The sequence below is a fragment of the Rhinopithecus bieti genome, unplaced genomic scaffold (genome assembly GCF_001698545.2).
Source record: "Rhinopithecus bieti isolate Rb0 unplaced genomic scaffold, ASM169854v2 scaffold_11964, whole genome shotgun sequence".
Taxonomy (NCBI): Eukaryota; Metazoa; Chordata; class Mammalia; order Primates; family Cercopithecidae; genus Rhinopithecus; species Rhinopithecus bieti.
Window position 1 is genome coordinate 311,684 of NW_016807677.1, and position 17,509 is coordinate 329,192.

Genomic DNA, 17,509 nt, shown 5'->3' on the forward strand with positions numbered 1-17,509 from the left:
TTTTTTTTTTTTTTTTTTTTTAATCAAGGGAGCTACATGGTGCTCACTGCATTGGCCGGGCGTTTGACAGAGGCGAGCAGGGTGGCGGGCTGGGTCCCGGCAAAGGAGTCTGGTTGAAAACGTATAGCTGCCAGGGCTTCCCCCTTAATTCTTATTATTGGTCTAAAAACAGAGGGGCTGTGCGAGAGGTGGTGGGTGGCCAAGGAGGGAGCCAAGAGACCAAGTTCCGGCCAAAGGGTCAGCGCCATGCAGCTATTCTGGTTACACAGTTGTCACTGGCCACCAGGAAATGCAGCCACAACAGGTTCTAGCAGCAAAGCTATAAGTGAGCTGGCTCTCACTGAGAACTGACCAGGTTCGCAGCTGTTACTCCTTAGGGATTTGGGATGCCCCTTGGGGGATTCTTGGGAATGACCCACCACAGTTCCTCAATCTGCACTTTTGTGCGGAGATTCCCTTGGTCACTTTTGAAATGAACTCAGATGTGTTTTGGAGATAGCTATGCCATTTCTGCCTTCTTTCCCTCTTGCAGGGAAACCTTCGCTTATCCCCCAAGTTGCTGGCAGGTGTGCTGAAAATTTGGCAATGGACTCAAGGCTGAGCTAGAAGAGGAATTTCTCATTTTGTGGTTGACAATTAGGGGTGGAAAGGCAAGGCAAACCATCTGCAGCTGGCAGGAGAAGGAAGCTGTGGGTTCCTCCCCTGTCCTCAGGGTTTAGGGTTGGTAGAAAGAGAGTGAGGAGGGGGCTCACAGTACAGCATGGCCTAGCAGGGCAGTAACTAGGTCTATTTAGCTGAGTTCCCCCCACCCCCTGACTGGCCTTTGGGTCTTTCTCAAGGTGAATTCAGGACCCATCAGTGCATTAATCATTTCAGTAACAAATGCAGCTTAAGTTTTTTTTTCTTTAAAAAAAATAGGAATACAAGGATTTACAAAAAAACCTCACACAGTGCAATAATAAAGGAAAGCAGACACTAGTGGAACCCCTAGGGCCACTACATCTTGTTCATGGGCGAAAGGAGGAAGGGAGGTGAGGTCTGGGTAGAGTGCTTTCCCCAGTCCCCTGCTGGCACTTCTCCATGATGACAAGGAAGTCTCTGCCATCCTGGCCACAGTGCTGGGCTCCCTGCATGACAGTGAAAACAGTGACAATGTTCCAGCAAAGCCACCAAAGTTCTTAAGGTCACGGGAGAGAAGGGAGCCCAGGATGGAAGGCACAGCAGAGCCATGAGTCCTGGGGCAGAGAGTGCTGGGCTGAGTCGTATTGCTTTGCTAGACTTCCATAGGAATGGGCTTCTTGCGGCGAGAAAAGGGTGCCCCACCCTCTACTTGGACTACACTACTCTGAAACCTTGTGGCAGAGGCAGAGAAAAATCTGCTTTATCGTGAGTGGTCAGACTGTGCTTCAGTTTCAACGGGCTGCCCCAAAAGAGGGCACAAGGTGATCAATGGGTTCTCTGCAGATACGAGGCCTTGGTGGGCAGAGGGAAAGGGAAAAGTGGCCTGTGAGGCAGATGGCGATGGAAAATGTCAAGTTGCCATTCAACTTGTTGTTTGCTAACTCTGAAGTAAGAAAGATGAGGGAAATGTAAAAGATTGCCGTCTCTCACCACTCTGGAAGTTGCGCCGGAAAGGAGAGAGGCGGGAAAGAAGAAGAGAAACTGTTGTATCAAGATATTACTGTAGCCTTTTGAGGAGCTTCAATAGGGGAAGGAGGGGAGTGGCCCAATGGAGTTGGGTGACCTTCCTTCTCCATTTATTGTCAAAGAGCAAACCCAGGAAACATTTATGTCAACAGGGCACAAACAAGCTACACATTAAACAACAGAAAGTACACCTTCCAGGGGAATTTGGGCAGGAAAACCAGACTTTGTGTGTACAGCTGAATATTTTCTCTAACTTCATCCTATGAAAATAAAAAATTATTAAAACCGATCTTCTTTTAAATTAGGATAATACCGCGGTTTAAAAAATAGCCTTGTCATAAGTGCTTCTCCCTATGAAGTGCTTCTCATAGAAAAATATACAAAATATATTTACATTTATAAAACCTTAAATAGTCAACTGTAAACAGAACAGAGTAAAATCCAATGACTTAATTTAACAGGTTCAGGACACTGTCTTGGGGAAAGGAAGAGAAGAAACATTTGATGCTGTTTTGACCACATCCTAAGGAGTAATCAGGGCAGTAGTGTCATTGAATTTACTTTAGCCATGGGTTGCACGCAGGTGGCAGAGTTCCCTCAACACAAGGTGGTCTAGTCCCCAAGTTGTGGGCCTTGAAATCTGATTAGTGTTCTGCCTTCAACTGGACACTGACCATTTAAAAATTAAGTCTTCCTATGTCTTAACAAGGGGAAAATAAAGTAACCGTGTCTTAGGAACGGGGCCCAGGGGCCATCCTGGCTGTGATACTCTGGTTGTCGCATGATTTATATCCTATTTAAATCATCTTTTTCATCTCCTAAAAAATCATGCTACTTATGTTTCTTTAAAACTCTCCGTGGAGCTTTATGAAAACTTTTCCAAATTCTGTCTGGTTATGACCAATGGCTCCTGTCCACTTCCCCACCTGGAGTGCTTACAGGCTCAGGGAACTTTTTGCAGGCACATCCTATGCCCAGCAGCGAGTGTCCTTGAGCAGGCAGTCAGTCTCCCCTACAATCCAGAAAGAAGCATGGGAAAGCAGTGGGATGAAGACAGGGGAAAGGAAGAAAAGGGAGTGAAGAGAGGGAATGGGAGAGGGAAGCCGCTCCTACTGTCAAGAAAGGTAATTGGCTGAGATAAGGCTCCTGGGGACAACACTCCCACTCAAAGCCTACAGGCTCAATGTTTGGTAATTAATTGGCACAACCCCATGACAGCCTTTTGACACCAGAGGTGCTAGGAATCCTGTCTCCCAACCAGAAGTGAACTCTCAAGTGGGAGAATAGTAGGGAAAACCACCAGACCTCTGTTTGTTCGACAGACGCTGTAGGTGGGGCCTGGCTGGCAAACTGTCAGGAATCCAACCAACCCTCCATTTGGGGCCTTGCCTGACCCACTCACTTACAGTGCTTGGGAAAGGGCCAACTTGAGGATGGCAGCTTATTTCTGTGGAGATATTCAGGCCCAATCTCCCAACATAACCAACCCTCTATAACAGGCTCCTTCCAGGCAAGTCTGCTAGGGACCCCATTCCCACTTTCTAACGGTAAACAATTGGAGGGGCCCCAGGAGAAAGCCGATCATGGATCTTTCTTCGAGACCTCAACTCTCTCTCCGGGACTATGATCACATGTGAGTATAGGACATAAGAGAGCTCAGCCATCACAGAGGCCCCTCAGCTGTGCCCACTCAATCCGGGAGCTCCCAGCTGCTGGAAAAGGCCTTCAGCGTTGCTTTGGATGGCCCCACGTCCTTGCACTCCAACACTGGGGGAGAAGAGCAGCTTCAGTTTAGGAACTTCCGGCATTTCTTGGCGCCACAGTTGCAGGGCAGCTTGTTGCTGGCATCCTCAATGGGGAACTTATAGTCATAAGTAAGTTCCTCTCCTCGGTAGATCTTACGCATGGCAAAGATGACGATGTGCTTCTGCCCATCAATATTGATGACCCGAGAATAGCAGTTGGGCTCACATGAGTGATTGATGAAGCGTGCAGCATTTCCATGCATGGTGGCATCCACTACCTCTGAGTCATCAATTCGGAACATATAGCAACCAATGCCCTGTACATGCAGGAGAAAGGAGAAGAACTTGTCATTTCTTATAAACTCAGGTTTAAGAACATTTCCCAATCTTCTCTTGATATTACCTATAGCTGCTGATAGTTTCTTCTAGTAAAATTCCCAGATTTCTCCCGTACCTATCTTTCAAGATGCTTCCATGAGGAGTTCCTAGATTAAAGGCCACTTTTTCTAATGTCTCTGCAGGAAACAGAAACCTAAAACTTGAATAGCTATTTGCTTCTGATACCAGGAGCCACTCAGATAGATCTCTAAGAGTAACTTTCTATGCTAATCCTCAGAGTGGATTCTGTATTTTTACTGGGCCCCTCACGAATTTCAGTTTTTTGTTTTTTTAATTAGCGTCTTTGAATTGATAGCATACACTATTTCTTTTGGGATCCAGGGATCATACTGGTCCCTTTCTACAGCAAAACAAAAGAACTGGGTGAGTGCAAGTGGGAGACTTACCTTGCTGTCGTAATACTTTTCCCGCTTGTCAGTCTGGATGGAGCGGATGACGTTGCCGGCATACTCAATTACCATCTCACCTGCATCAATGTTTCTCTTACAGAAAAGACCCCGGCCATGGATGGGAGACCTAGGACAAAGATGGAAAAGAGGTCAGACACACATTTTGCAAGTAAGGTTAAGTGCATGAATACATGAATAAGTTCTCCTGGTCTGTTATTTCCTCAGGAGGGACATATACTTGAGAAAATAAAAATATGGACCCTTGATTTGTGTATATTGTTCTAACAAATGGCCAAAGACAAAAGGTATTTCCATTCTGCAACCCACTGGAAGCAGCAATGTTTTAATGCTTATTATGTTAAAGTCCTTGTTCAACAGAAGCAGGTGCAGGATCCCAGGATATGAGGGTCAATAAACAGTATCCGTAAAATCCTCACTTACTGAGGAAGGTCACTTCAGCATTTGGTCTACTTTGATTTTGAAAAACTGCATTCGTTTTCTATAGTTCTTTCTAGAATTTTAGCCATACCTGTAGACACCAACTGCCTCCTTAGAAGTCTTTTTTAAGTGCCGGAAACGCATGGGCATTGGCAGATCCATGCTAGTTGCCCTCCTAAGAGATAAGACATACTATTAACGAATTTTCTTCAGGAAATAATGTTTTGAGTCTTGAACTGAAGGTTCCTAGAGAAAATTAGTACACTCTTTGTTCAATGCCAAACTGAATAAGTGCCTTATAAAATGAACCCCATTTTTTTTTTGAGATGGGAGTTTTGCTCTGTCACCGAGACTGAAGTCCAGTGGCGCAACCTCAGCTCACTGTAACTTCCGCCTCCTGGGTTCAAGCGATTCTCTTGCCTCAGCCTGCTGAGTAGCTGGGACTACAGGCACATGCCACCATGCCGGGCTAATTTTTGTATTTTCAGTAGAGACGGGGTTTCACTATGTTGGTCAGGCTGGTCTTGAACTCCTAACCTTGTGATCTGTCCGCCTCAGCCTTCCAAAGTGCTGGAATTACAGGCAGGAGCCACCACGCCTGGCCAATGGGCCCCATTTTTAGTATATATAGTACTTTCTGACCATGACGACTATGGTAGTACAACCAAAGCTGACAGAGTATACTGTCATTAAAGAAAATATGCATCTTACAGTTCTTTGAATTTCTCCTCTGTACCTTATATTCCTCACTCCTTACCAGGCACCTACTGCTACTTCAACACAAATGGATTTCAGTCTTCTTAAATCTTATCCAGGAAATTCTGATGCAAACACATTCCTACATAGTGCCCTGACCAGCTGGAGGACAGGGAAAGCAGTTTCTAATGACTGCTCCCCACTCAAGACTTACCGAGCTGACTTCAGCTGTACCTCCTCCTCTTCTTCATCATTGGGGTTGTATTCAGGAGGCTGACGATGTTTAGAAGCCAGGAAGTTAAACATGTCAAATGCTGACTTCCTGGGGCCAAAAGATGAAAAAGTATTTAGAGAAATGCTTTAATAAAGCAGTAAAGGACGATGGCATTAACACTGGAAATCTCAAAGGGTATGTGGGAAGACGACTGTGTCATGAGATAAGAAAATCGAGATCCAAAACTGCTGACAGAAAAGAAGGGAACTTGCCTGAGGTGGACTTCAGCCCTGGCTGAGCCATGAGGGTTCAAGGGGGGTTCATTGGCCTCCTCTGGCTTGTGGAAACGGAATTTGTAATTTCGACAGTGCTTGGCACCAGACAGCTGCTCGATGAGAAACACAACTGCATCATGGAGAATCCCCAGCATCCTCAAACCGTTAACACCTAGAAGAATCAGAAGCACTAGGGCAGTGAGGAGTGCAGTCAACAGGAAACAGCACAGTCCTACAGAAATGCCTATGCTACAGTCGCTCTGCCAGAGGCTACTCCAGGGTGAATTATAGTACATATTACCTCGAAATTAGCATCAGATAGCCATTAAAATGATGTTGATACAGATCTATTAATATGGAAAATGTTCGTGATAGACGGTTAAGTGAAAAAAGCATGTCACCAAACTACAGACTATTTTGTATGTGCTGTATTACACAGAAATGCTATATGCTAATGCTATATACATGTGTTATTTCATTTAATGCTCATAATGACCACACAAGGCAGGAATTACCAGCTTCATTTTCAGGTTAGCAAACAGGCTTAAAGAATTGATGTAATGCCGGGTGTGGTGGCTCATGCCTGTAATCCCAGCACTTTGGGAGTCTGAGGGGGGCAGATCATGAGGTCAGCAGATCGAGACCATCCCCATCCTGGCTAACATGGTGAAACCCCATCTCTACTAAAAATACAAAAAATTAGCTGGGTGTGGTGGTGGACGCCTGTAGTCCCAGCTACTCGGGAGGCTGAGGCAGGAGAATGGCGTGAATCCGGGAGGCGGAGCTTGCAGTGAGCCAAGATCACGCCACTGCGCTCCAGCCTGGGCGACAAAGTGAGACTCTGTCTCAAAAAAAAAAAAAAAAAAAAAGGATGTAACACTCCCAAGGCCCCATGATTTGACAAGATATGAACTCTAGACTGCATAACTATAAATATAATCCATCTAGGAATGGATTACCTAGGTTCTATAAGCTCATATTCCCCCAGATACCTCACTAAAGTTTAATTTTCTTTCTTTTTTTTTTTGAGACGGACTTTAACTCTGTCACCCAGGCTGGAGTGCAGTGGTCCGATCTTGGCTCACTACAACCTCCAACTCCTGAGTTCAAGCAATTCTCCTGCCTCAGCCTCCCAAGTAGCTTTGACTACAGGGGCACGCCACCTTGCCCAGCTAATTTTTTTGTATTTTTAGTAGAGACAGGGTTTCACCATATTGGCCAGGCTGGTCTTAAACTCTTGACCTCAGGAGATCCACCTGCCTTGGCTTCCCAAAGTGCTGGGATTACAGGTGTAAGCCACAGCACCCAGCCAGCCTCACTAAAGTTTAAAAGCAATGTTAATACACCCCTAACACAGAACTCTCTTGTGTTTTTATGATGTGTGGAGTAATACACTCAGTAGCTGCTTTGTTCTACTCACTGTCTCATGCTGTTAATGAGCATTTTAAATTTATTTTTATTTTATGAAAACAACATTTATATAAGTTTGCTGGTATCGATGGTGCAAGGCTTTCATTTTAAAATTATTTGGCTTTTTCCATTAAAGGGACAGGGCACAGTTACAACTGCCACCCTTCTTTTTGACACTAGCAAATAGCTAATGTTCTTTATATTTTTATTAAGTAAACAATATTATTTCATTTATAAATATTGCTTCTGGTATTATTAATAGATACAGAAACAGTAATGCTGTCTGTTGTGGATCAGGTATCCATTTCATAAGTGTAACTATATTAGGACTGCAACTGCACATATGCAATTCCAGCAGACATACAGTTTGTGTTATGAAGCATATTTAGAGATGTAACCTTGGTGTAATGTCCTGGTGCAGAGGAAACAGCAGATGAAAAAGCAGATGATCATGCCACTGCACTCCAGCTTGGGCAACAGAGTGAGACCTCATCTCAAAAACAAACAAAAAGAACATTGTCTCTAGATAAGCAATGTTCTTTTTCTAAGAGACAGGTTTCACTTTGTTGCCCAGGTTGGAGTGCAGTGGCATGATTGTAGCTCACTGTAACTTTGAATTTCTGGGCCCAAGCCGCTCCCGCCTCAGCCTCCTGGGTAGCTGAGACTACAGGCATATGCCACTGTGTTTGGCTAATTTTTAAATTTCTTGTGGAGACAGGGTCCTACTGTGTTGCCAGACTGATCTTGAACTCCTGGCCTCAAGTGATCCTCCTGCCTTGGCCTCCCAACTTGCTAGGATTACAGGTGTGAGCCACTGCACTAGCCCCAGAGAAGTGACATTCTTATGATCACAACTGTTGGTCCCCTAAGACTTTGGCTTAAGTATATAACACAACTCTACAAGATAAGAACTTAAGCCATATAAGGCAACGGCAAACTCTTTTTTCTTTTTTTTCTTGAGGTGGAGTCTCACTCTGTGGCCCAGGCTGAAGTGCAGTGGTGTGATCTTGGCTCACTGCAACCTCCACCTCCTGGGTTCACGCCAATCTCCTGCCTCAGCCTCCCAGGTAGCTGGGACTACAGGTGCCCGCCACCATGCTCGGCTAATTTTTTGTATTTTTTAGTAGAGATGGGGTTTCACCGTGTTAGCCAGGATGGTCTCGACCTCCTGACCTCGTGATCTGCCTGCCTCGGCCTCCCAAACTGCTGGGATTGCAGGCATGAGCCACCGCACCTGGCGGGCAAACTCTTTTTTTCTACAGACCACTAATTTTGCTTAATAATTTTTTCCTGGAAGTTCTAGATTGCTGTGAATTCTTAGGTTAAACAAAAAGACATTGAAAAACATACTACCTACTCAAGTATATTTTCACATAAAGTTCCTTTTAATATGTACGCTGAATGTTCAACTCTCATTCACCAGAGGGATTACAATGAGATTAATATTGTGTTGATAATGGGAAAACAAAGATGCATTATGTGTGGGCCCCTGTCTATTCTTAAGGAGCTCACAGCAGAGGAAGGCAGAGATGTATACAAAACATACAATGTGCAGGTGTCCAAATTAAGGTATAATATACAGTACTATGGGAACTCTTAAGAAGGAACAATCTGTTCTGCTTGTGGGAGACTCATTTATTCATTCAATAAATATTTACTGTATGCCTAAAATATCCCAGGCACTCTTTCCATCTTTCTACTGTGCCAGACAGGACCTTGGGAACATAGAGGTGAGCCAGACAGGCAAGGTACCTGTATTCATAGAGCTTTTACTTCATGGAAGAGACAGACAATAAACACATCAAAGATATTCCCACTTCAGGACTTTTTCATCTGCTGTTTCCTCTGTGTCAAGACTTTAGAAAACACAGTTAATTTAATTCAATTTTTTTTAAGAGATGGGATTGCACTATGTTGCCCAGCTGGTGCGTGGCTATTCACAGGTATGATCTTGGCACACTATAAGCTCAAACTCTCCTTCCTCAGCCTCCTAGCTTGCCTTTAGGACTTCCGCTTTATGTATTTGCATGATTGGCTTCTTATCATCACACAGGTCTAAGCTCAAATGTCACCACATCAAGAGATTCCAGATTTCCTGCCACCAACTGCCCACCTCTGTGTCAGTCTCTATTTCATTTCCCCATGGTATCTTCTTCATGGTATTTACATACACATATACACCACTAGAATATAAGGTCATGAGGGTAAGGACAAGGTGGCAGCACTGGAAATGGAGAACAATGGACAGGTTTTGGATTGGGGAACACAAGAGTCATTGTGGTTAACCTCCAAGTTAAACCTTCTACCCCAGATGATTAGTCTAAGACAATCCTGGGAATCCCAGTCCTTTTGCCAGAGACTGCCTTAGAAATGGACATGGGGCTGGGTGCAGCGGCTTACGCCTGTAATCTCAGCACTTTGGAAGGCCGAGGTGGGTGGATTACCTGAGGTCAGGAGTTCGAGACCATCCTGGTGGAAACCCTGTCTCTACTAAAATACAAAAATTAGCCAGTTGTGGTGGCGTGCACCTGTAGTCCCAGCTACTCGGGAGGCTGAGGCAGGAGAATCTCTTGAACCCGGGAGGCGGAGGTTGTAGTGAGCCAAGATTGCACCACTATACTCCAGCCTGGGCAACAGAGCAAGACTCTGTCTCAAAAAAAAGAAAAAGAAAAAGAAATGGACATGGCACCAAATTCTGGTCTGTGAGATGTCCATTTGTTCCTAAGAAAGAGCCTCTCCTGTTCCTCTGAACACTGCAATGACTGAATGTTATTGTGGGAACTGCTGCAGCCATTTGCTATCAGCTTGAAGATGAAGTTTTACTATAGATTGTAAAGTGGAAAGAAGAAAGAATCTAGGTATTTGATGACATTGCAAGCTCCTGTACTAATCGATCTGACGTCTGTCCTACCTCTGGACTTTGTTATATAAGATGATAAATTATTTCACTCTTTAAATCAGTTAAGAGTTGGGATTTCTGTAGGCACAGGAAGAATGATCAAAAAAGGTTAAAGAAAAGAGCTGACCTTGAGGAGTTTGTTGTGTAAACCAGGGAATTTGGAGAGAAGAGAGTAGATGGAGGAAGTAGGTCCTGGTGGAGGGAACTGCATGAACCATGTTATGCTGATGTGAAAGCACATGTAGGGTAAGTAATAAGAATTGCTTGGGGACGCATGTTACAAATTCAGCTTTCTCAGCTCCAAGCCCAGAGATTCTGATTCACACCTACAAACTACACTTTAAGACACATGGATGGGCCGGGTGCAGTGGCTCACACCTGTGATCCCAGCACTTTGGGAGGCCGAGGTGGGCAGATCATGTGAGGTCAGGAGTTCGAGACCAGCCTGACCAACATGGAGAAACCTCATCTCTACTAAAAATACAAAATTAGCCAGGCATGGTGGCACATGCCTGTAATGCCAGCTACTCAGGAGGCTAAGGCAGGAGAATCGCTTGAACTTGGGAGGTGGAGGTTGCAATGAACTGAGATCACGCCATTGCATTCCAGCCTGGGCAACAAAAGGGAAACTCCGTCTCAAAAAAAATAATAATACAAAAATTAGCTGGGTGTGGTAGCATGCGCCTGTAGTCCCAGCTACTCAGGAGGCTGAAGCAGGAGAATCACATGAACCTGGGAGATGGAGGCTGCAGTGAGCTGAGATCGCGCCACTGTACTCCAGCCTGGGTAACAGAGTAAGACTCCATCTTCGGGGGGAAAAAGACAAATGGATGGATCTGGAACAGTAAATAGTATAGTGTGGCTGCAGAAAAGAATTTGGAGCAGTGAGGGAAGCGGGGAAAGCTGAGACTGAACAGATGAATCTGGTTGAAGAGGACCTCGCCATGTAAGGATCCATAGACTGGAAACCTCAAAGAGCAGGGCTGGGTCGCTACTCAGCGACTGTATCCTGTGTTTAACATGGTACCAGGCATTTTACGAGTGGTCAGTAAATATTTACTAATAACAAATACGTAAGGGTTGAAGATTGTACTCTGTAACTAGTAGGCAATAGTAAAATTTTGAGGCACCTCTGGAGACTCGGAGGGTACAAGGAGGCGAGATAGGAGACTCAGTTATAGGGCTTTTTAACATTGCGAGTGAGAGAATAACAAGGGAAGAAGAAAAAGAAAGGGATGTGACTCGTATTTTGGGGTAGAATTGTAAAATTATGAGCAGGATAACCTTTTTTTTTTTTTTTTTTTTGTGAGACAGGGTCTTGTTCTGTCACCCAGGCTGGAGTACAGTGACATAATCTTGGCTCACTGCAGGCTTGACCTCCCGGGCTCAATGCGATCCTCCCACATCAGCCTCCCAAGTAGCTGGAACCACAGGCATGTGCCATCATGCCTGCTAATTAACAAACTGATTTTTTTTTTGAGACGGAGTCTTGCTCTGTTGCCCAGGCTGCAGTGCAGTGGCGCGATCTCTGCTCACTGCAAGCTCCGCCTCCCGGGTTCACGCCATTATCCTGCCTCAGCCTCCCAAGCAGCTGGGACTACAGGCACCCGCCACCACGCCTGGCTGATTTTTTGTATTTTTAGTAGAGATGGGGTTTCACCGTGCTAGCCAGGATGGTCTTGATCTCCTGACCTCATGATCCGCCCACCTCAGCTTCCCAAAGTGCTGGGATTACAGGCGTGAGCCACCGTGCCTGGCCAAACAATTTTTTTTTTAGAGACGAGATCTCACTCTATTGCCCAGGATGGTCTTGAACTCTTAGAATCAAACAATCCTCCCAAAGTGCTGGGATTACAGGTGTGAGCCACTGTCCAGTTAAGATTGAGTATCTTTTTATGCTATGAGCCATTTGTATTTTGTGGGAGATAAACTGCCTGTTGGGTCTTTTGCTCTTTTTTAATTAAGAAAGTTCTGAAAAATTTTAAATATAAAAAAATACACAGGGTGTTTTAACAGCCACACATGTATCTGTCACATAAAATGAACATATGTTAGTATTTTCTACTGTGCATCCAAATATTTTCCTTCCCTTCCCTCTTAAAAGAAAAACATCACAGATAAAATTAAATTCCTAAAAAAAAAAGAAGTTAAAATTCCTGTAAGTACCTATTCACCCACCTTTCCAGGAGCAATCTGAAAGGAGGTAGGAAGGTACATATGGATAAGACAAAGTCAGTGGAAAGTTTCTACCTTAGCTTAATTAAAATCTTCTTCTTCTTGTTTTTTGAGACAGGGTATTTATCTGTCGCCCAGGCTGGCGTGCAGTGCCAAGGTCATAGCTTAATACAGTCTCATACTCCTGGGCTCAAGTCCTCCTGCCTCAACCTCCAGAGTAGTGGCGTGGTGCATGCCACGGTGCCGGCTAATATATTTTATTTTATTTTGTTTTTTTGAGATGGAGTCTTGCTCTGTCGCCCAGGCTGGAGTGCAGTGGCACAATCTCGGCTCACTGCAAGCTCCGCCTCCCGGGTTCACGCCATTCTCCTGCCCCAGCCTCCCCAGTAGCTGGGACTACAGGTGCCTACCACCACGCCCAGCTAATTTTTTTGTATTTTTAGTAGAGATGGGGTTTCACCATGTTAGCCAGGATGGTCTCGATATCCTGACCTTGTGATCCGCCTGCCTCGGCCTCCCAAAGTGCTAGGATTACAGGTGTGAGCCACTGCACCCAGCTATATTTTTATTTTTTGTAGAGAGGTAGTCTCTCTATGTTGCCCAGAATGGTATTGAACTCCTGGCCTCAAACAATCCTCCCGCCTGGGCCACCCAAAGTGTTGGGATTACAGGTGTGAGCCACAGTATCCAGCTGATTAAAATCTTTAGTTGTTTGCTCAAAACAAGTGTATTAATAAGTTTGTATGCTACCTAATTTAATATGAAGTCTAATACCAATGGTAAATGATTTCAACTTTAAGAAAAGATAACATTTCACACTACCATGTCTTAAAAAAAAAAAAAACAGGTGTTGGCAAAGGTGGAGAAATGGGAACACTTGTACATTGCAGGTGGGAATGTAAAATGGTATAGCCACTTTGGAAGAAAAACAACAACCTGGCAGTACTTCAAAAAGTTAAAGAGTTACCCTATGACCCAGCAATTCCACTCTGAGGTATATACGGAAGAAAAATAAAAACATGTCTACACAATAACTTGAACATGAATATTTGTGGCAACATTATTTGCAGCAGGAAGTAGAAAAAACCCAAATATCCATTGACTAATAAATGGATAAGCAACATATGGTATATCTACACAATGGAATCTTGGGCAATAAAAAGGAATGAAGTACTGATGTGGAAGGCAAGATGTAACAGAAGGGAAGAACCTGGAAAGTATTGTGTTGAGTGAAAGAAGACAGTCACAAAAGGCTACATATTATCTGATTTCATTTATATAAAATGTCCAGAATAATCAAATCCATAGAGACAGAAAGTAGATTTGTGGTTGCCAGGGGATGAGGAATGACTCCTAAGGAATGGGGGTTTCTTTTAGGGATGATGAGAATGTTCTGGAATTATAGGGTAGTGGTGGTTGTACAACTCTGAATATATTAAAAACCACTGAATTGTATGCTTTAGGTGGGTGAACTGTATGGCATATGAATTAAATCTCAATAAAGCTGTGAAAAAAAATTTTTTTAACTGATTTTTTTTTTTCACAGAATCAACTCTGCCTTAGGCAAACAATTTACCAGAATATTCTGAGACAGGAGTGGAATAACACCTCCAGCCATTACCTGCAAATGAGAGCTGCTTTAGGCGGGCATTTGATCGAGCTTCCTGGACTTTATCTGTCAATGACTTCCAGGCATCTGAAAGGAAATAAAGAAAACTGTAAGCCAGAAAATATGCACATAAACCCTTCTTAATACCAATGATGTGCACAAGCACTGTGCTTAGAATCCCTAGAGTGTGAACACTTGACCTCCTAGAACAGTGTTTTGTTATTTTGCTTAGAGTTTAAATCAGTTCATTACATGTGAAAGGAGCTGGAAAGGTGCACTCCCCAGCAGGGCTTCTCTCTGTTGGAGGACACAGAAGCACTAAGGAAAGTCAGACCTTCCGAAATCACATCTGAATCCCCAACGCATTCACAACCCTTGATGGAAGTATGGGTCTCACATCTGAATGTTTGGTACTATTATGTTCCCTGTACCCCTAATCAAAACAGCACTAGTAATGATGATTTAGGTCGGGCGCGGTGACTCATGCCTGTAATCCCAGCACTTTGGGAGGCCGAGGTGGGCGGATCACGAGGTCAGGAGATGGAGACCATCCTAGCTAACACAGGGAAACCCATCTCTACTAAAAATACAAAGAGAAATTAGCCAGGCGTGGTGGTGGGCGCCTGTAGTCCCAGCTGCTCCAGAGGCTGAGGCAGGAGAATGGCGTGAACCCGGGAGGCGGAGCTTGCAGTGAGCGAGATCGCGCCACTGCACTCCAGCCTGGGTGACAGAGCGAGACTCCATCTCAAAAAAAAAAATAAAGATTTAACCAGGACTGTGGGAAGATCATAACCTCTCTGTTCCTTAAAGTTAAGAGGCAGAACTTGAAAATCCTTACAGTTCCTTCCAGCTCTAACCCAAGATTCTGTGATCTCTTCCAGTTTTCTAGGCATTTCCACATGGATTTCTTACATCACTCCACATCAATGTCTTTTGTGGAACCTCCATACTCCTTACTTATCTCCTTTGTTCTCCATGCATTATCTTTTGTTTTTGTCACCCAGGCCTGAATCTTTAGGGTCATCTTTGACTCTCCCCTCTCCATATTCAACCAAGTGTGTTCATTCTTCTTTCCTTTCCTTTCTTTTCCCACCAAATGTGGGTTTTATTACCAGACATCTCTACTCTAGCAATACTCTCATTAGTGAACTCTCGTCTTTGAGCATCTCCAGTTCAATCTGTCTTATATAGAGAGCTTATCACATTATGTTTCCTGAAATTCTGCTTCTGTTCACTCCCTCAAGTTTTCAAAGGCCTCATGGTTTGGCACTGAAGGCTCTCTAAAACTTGTCCCAATCCACCTTCCCAATTTTCTTTCACCACCACCTGACATGGATTTCAACGCCATCTCACCTGACACTACTCTAAACCCATCAAATGCAATCATGCCTTTCTAACTTTGCTTACCTTCCTTCTTCTTCCTAGAGAGCCCTGCATTCTTCTTTGCCTAACCAAAATTCCATTTTCTCCTTTAATAGAATCTTCTTTTAATCTTCATGGGTTTTTGATAACCCTAACTCACCCATGGTGACCTTTCTCTCCTTGAACTCTTCTAGTACTTACAGCCTAGAGAACATTTACTAGTCCTTCAAAGGCGGATGAATACCTACATGCTTGCGATACAAAGATGAATAATAAAATAAAATTCCAGCCTTTATGGAGAGTTCGCTGTTGAGTGAGTGATAAAAGTAAACAAACATGTACAAAATAAATTTTAAGCTATGAGAGAAGAACATGTAAGATTCAAAAGGAGGGAAAGGGAGGGCTTAGCTACCTCAGAAGGTCAGGAAAGACCGTCTGAGCTGGATCTTGAAGGGTGAGCTGGAGCTCACCAGGTGATTGAGGGCAGGGAGAGAACTCCAGGCAGAGGAGAAAGCATGTGTGAAGGCACACAAGGGAGAGAGAAGGGCACAGAAGGCGCATGAGGGAATGGCAAAAGACAAGGCTGGGTGGGGGAAGCAGGGTTCTCATGGGCTCCGCTAAGGTATGTGCAATGTTGAAAACATAATCTGTATCATTGACTTTTCATGTAAAATATGGCTATTTCTCCAACAAGATAAACTTCTCAAGGACAAGGAAAATGTATGATGCCTCCAGGTATCCCCCATACTTCCTAGCATAAAACATCCACCTAAATGGTGCTAATACTCGGAAAATGAAGCTCTAGCTGAAACAGGGCTTCTGCTGATGAGTCCATCTGATTTAATCCACTCACCTTCAATACTTTCTGCACAGATCTGAAAGCCATCATCACTGGAAATTTCAAAAACAAGTCCTTTCTTGGGTTTTTTCTCAGTAATGTTTTCCTTCCGCTTTTGTTCTTGCTGAAGCCAAAGCATCAGTGGAGAGCTGAAATTACTTTCTTCTTCTTCCACTGTTTTAGGTTCTAATAGGGAGAAAATAGATAGGAGCCAAAGTGGTTGCAGCAACAAATGCTCACTGAGCACTGACTACCTGTAGAGTACTTTACATAAATGATCTCTAAGCCTAACCACATTCCACAGTTGGTTTATTATTCCCATTTACACATAACAAATCCAAGACTCAAAGAGCTTGCCTAGGTCATTGCTAGAAAGTAGTGACTAAAACCAGAATTTTTTTTACATGAAGTTGTCTCTGTGGTAGAATTTCTGGTAGAATTTCAATAAGCAACTGTCCTCAACAAAGTTATAGCCAGAACTCTCTAATCTTAAAGTGACCATTTGTTTCCTCATCAAATTCATTAGAACTGATGGAAAATGCTATGGCGATGTATCTGGTATTGTAACCAAAATCTGACTATCTAATAAAAATCGTTCTTAGTTTTCTTTAGTGACAACTAAAAAGTGAAGTCAGGTTATTACTAGCTATTTAAACCTCAGTGCTGGTAAAACCAGTACAGCAGAAGAGTATGCGTATTGTCTTAAGTCCTTAGCTGACAGGTGATCACAGAGTATGTACTGGAAGAACACTGCACCAAGAGACAGGTGCGCCAAGTTTCAGTCTCCAATGTGGGCCAAATCACTTAACTTCTTTGGAGCTTAGATATTTCTTTTTTAAATGTAGAAAATAAGTAGGTAAAGTGGGTCATTTTCATGGTCCTTTTAACATTGATATTCTCGGATTCTAACCTGTTACCCACCCACATACCTGTACTTTCTTGCTCATTTGCTGGATTTTGGGTCACCTGAACTTCCGGAAGAGCAGCCACTTGCCTAAATAAAAACCAAATGTAAGATACAATATCAGCTAGTTCTTCAATTTGAAGAAAAACATCCATAATTTTCTATACAGCTCTGGTATACAAAATAACTGCTAGAAAATGAACCACAGGGGGCTTTCTGTAGAACTTGTTGAATGAATACAACCACCACACCACTGTATGGTACATAATATAAAACTCTTTTGTGAGATTCTTTACCAAATACTGACATTAAGTTTCTGTTTTTAAAGTTGTAAATTGTGCCCTTGAAATTCTTCTCATACTCTTAGTATTAGAAAAAAATGAAAGGACACTTGTCAGAAGCAATTCTAAAGTTACTTAAATAAGTTAGCTGGTTTAACTAAAAATGAAAAACAAGCTGCATGAGCTTATAAACCACCACCAATTTTCACTTTTTTTTTTTTTTTTTTT

At 43.5% G+C, this 17,509-nt stretch overlaps 1 protein-coding gene across 1 annotated transcript in view; it reads right to left on the reverse strand.

Annotated features, from left to right (window-relative positions):
* Nucleotides 1-17,509, reverse strand: part of KMT2A (lysine methyltransferase 2A) — a 95,902-nt gene continuing 78,393 nt past the window's right edge. The window contains 8 exon segments of the mRNA XM_017883057.1: nt 1-3,709; nt 4,178-4,307; nt 4,710-4,793; nt 5,529-5,636; nt 5,801-5,975; nt 13,909-13,983; nt 16,112-16,282; nt 17,026-17,090. Coding sequence (XP_017738546.1) covers nt 3,434-3,709; nt 4,178-4,307; nt 4,710-4,793; nt 5,529-5,636; nt 5,801-5,975; nt 13,909-13,983; nt 16,112-16,282; nt 17,026-17,090 — 1,084 coding nt within the window. The 3' untranslated portion in view covers nt 1-3,433.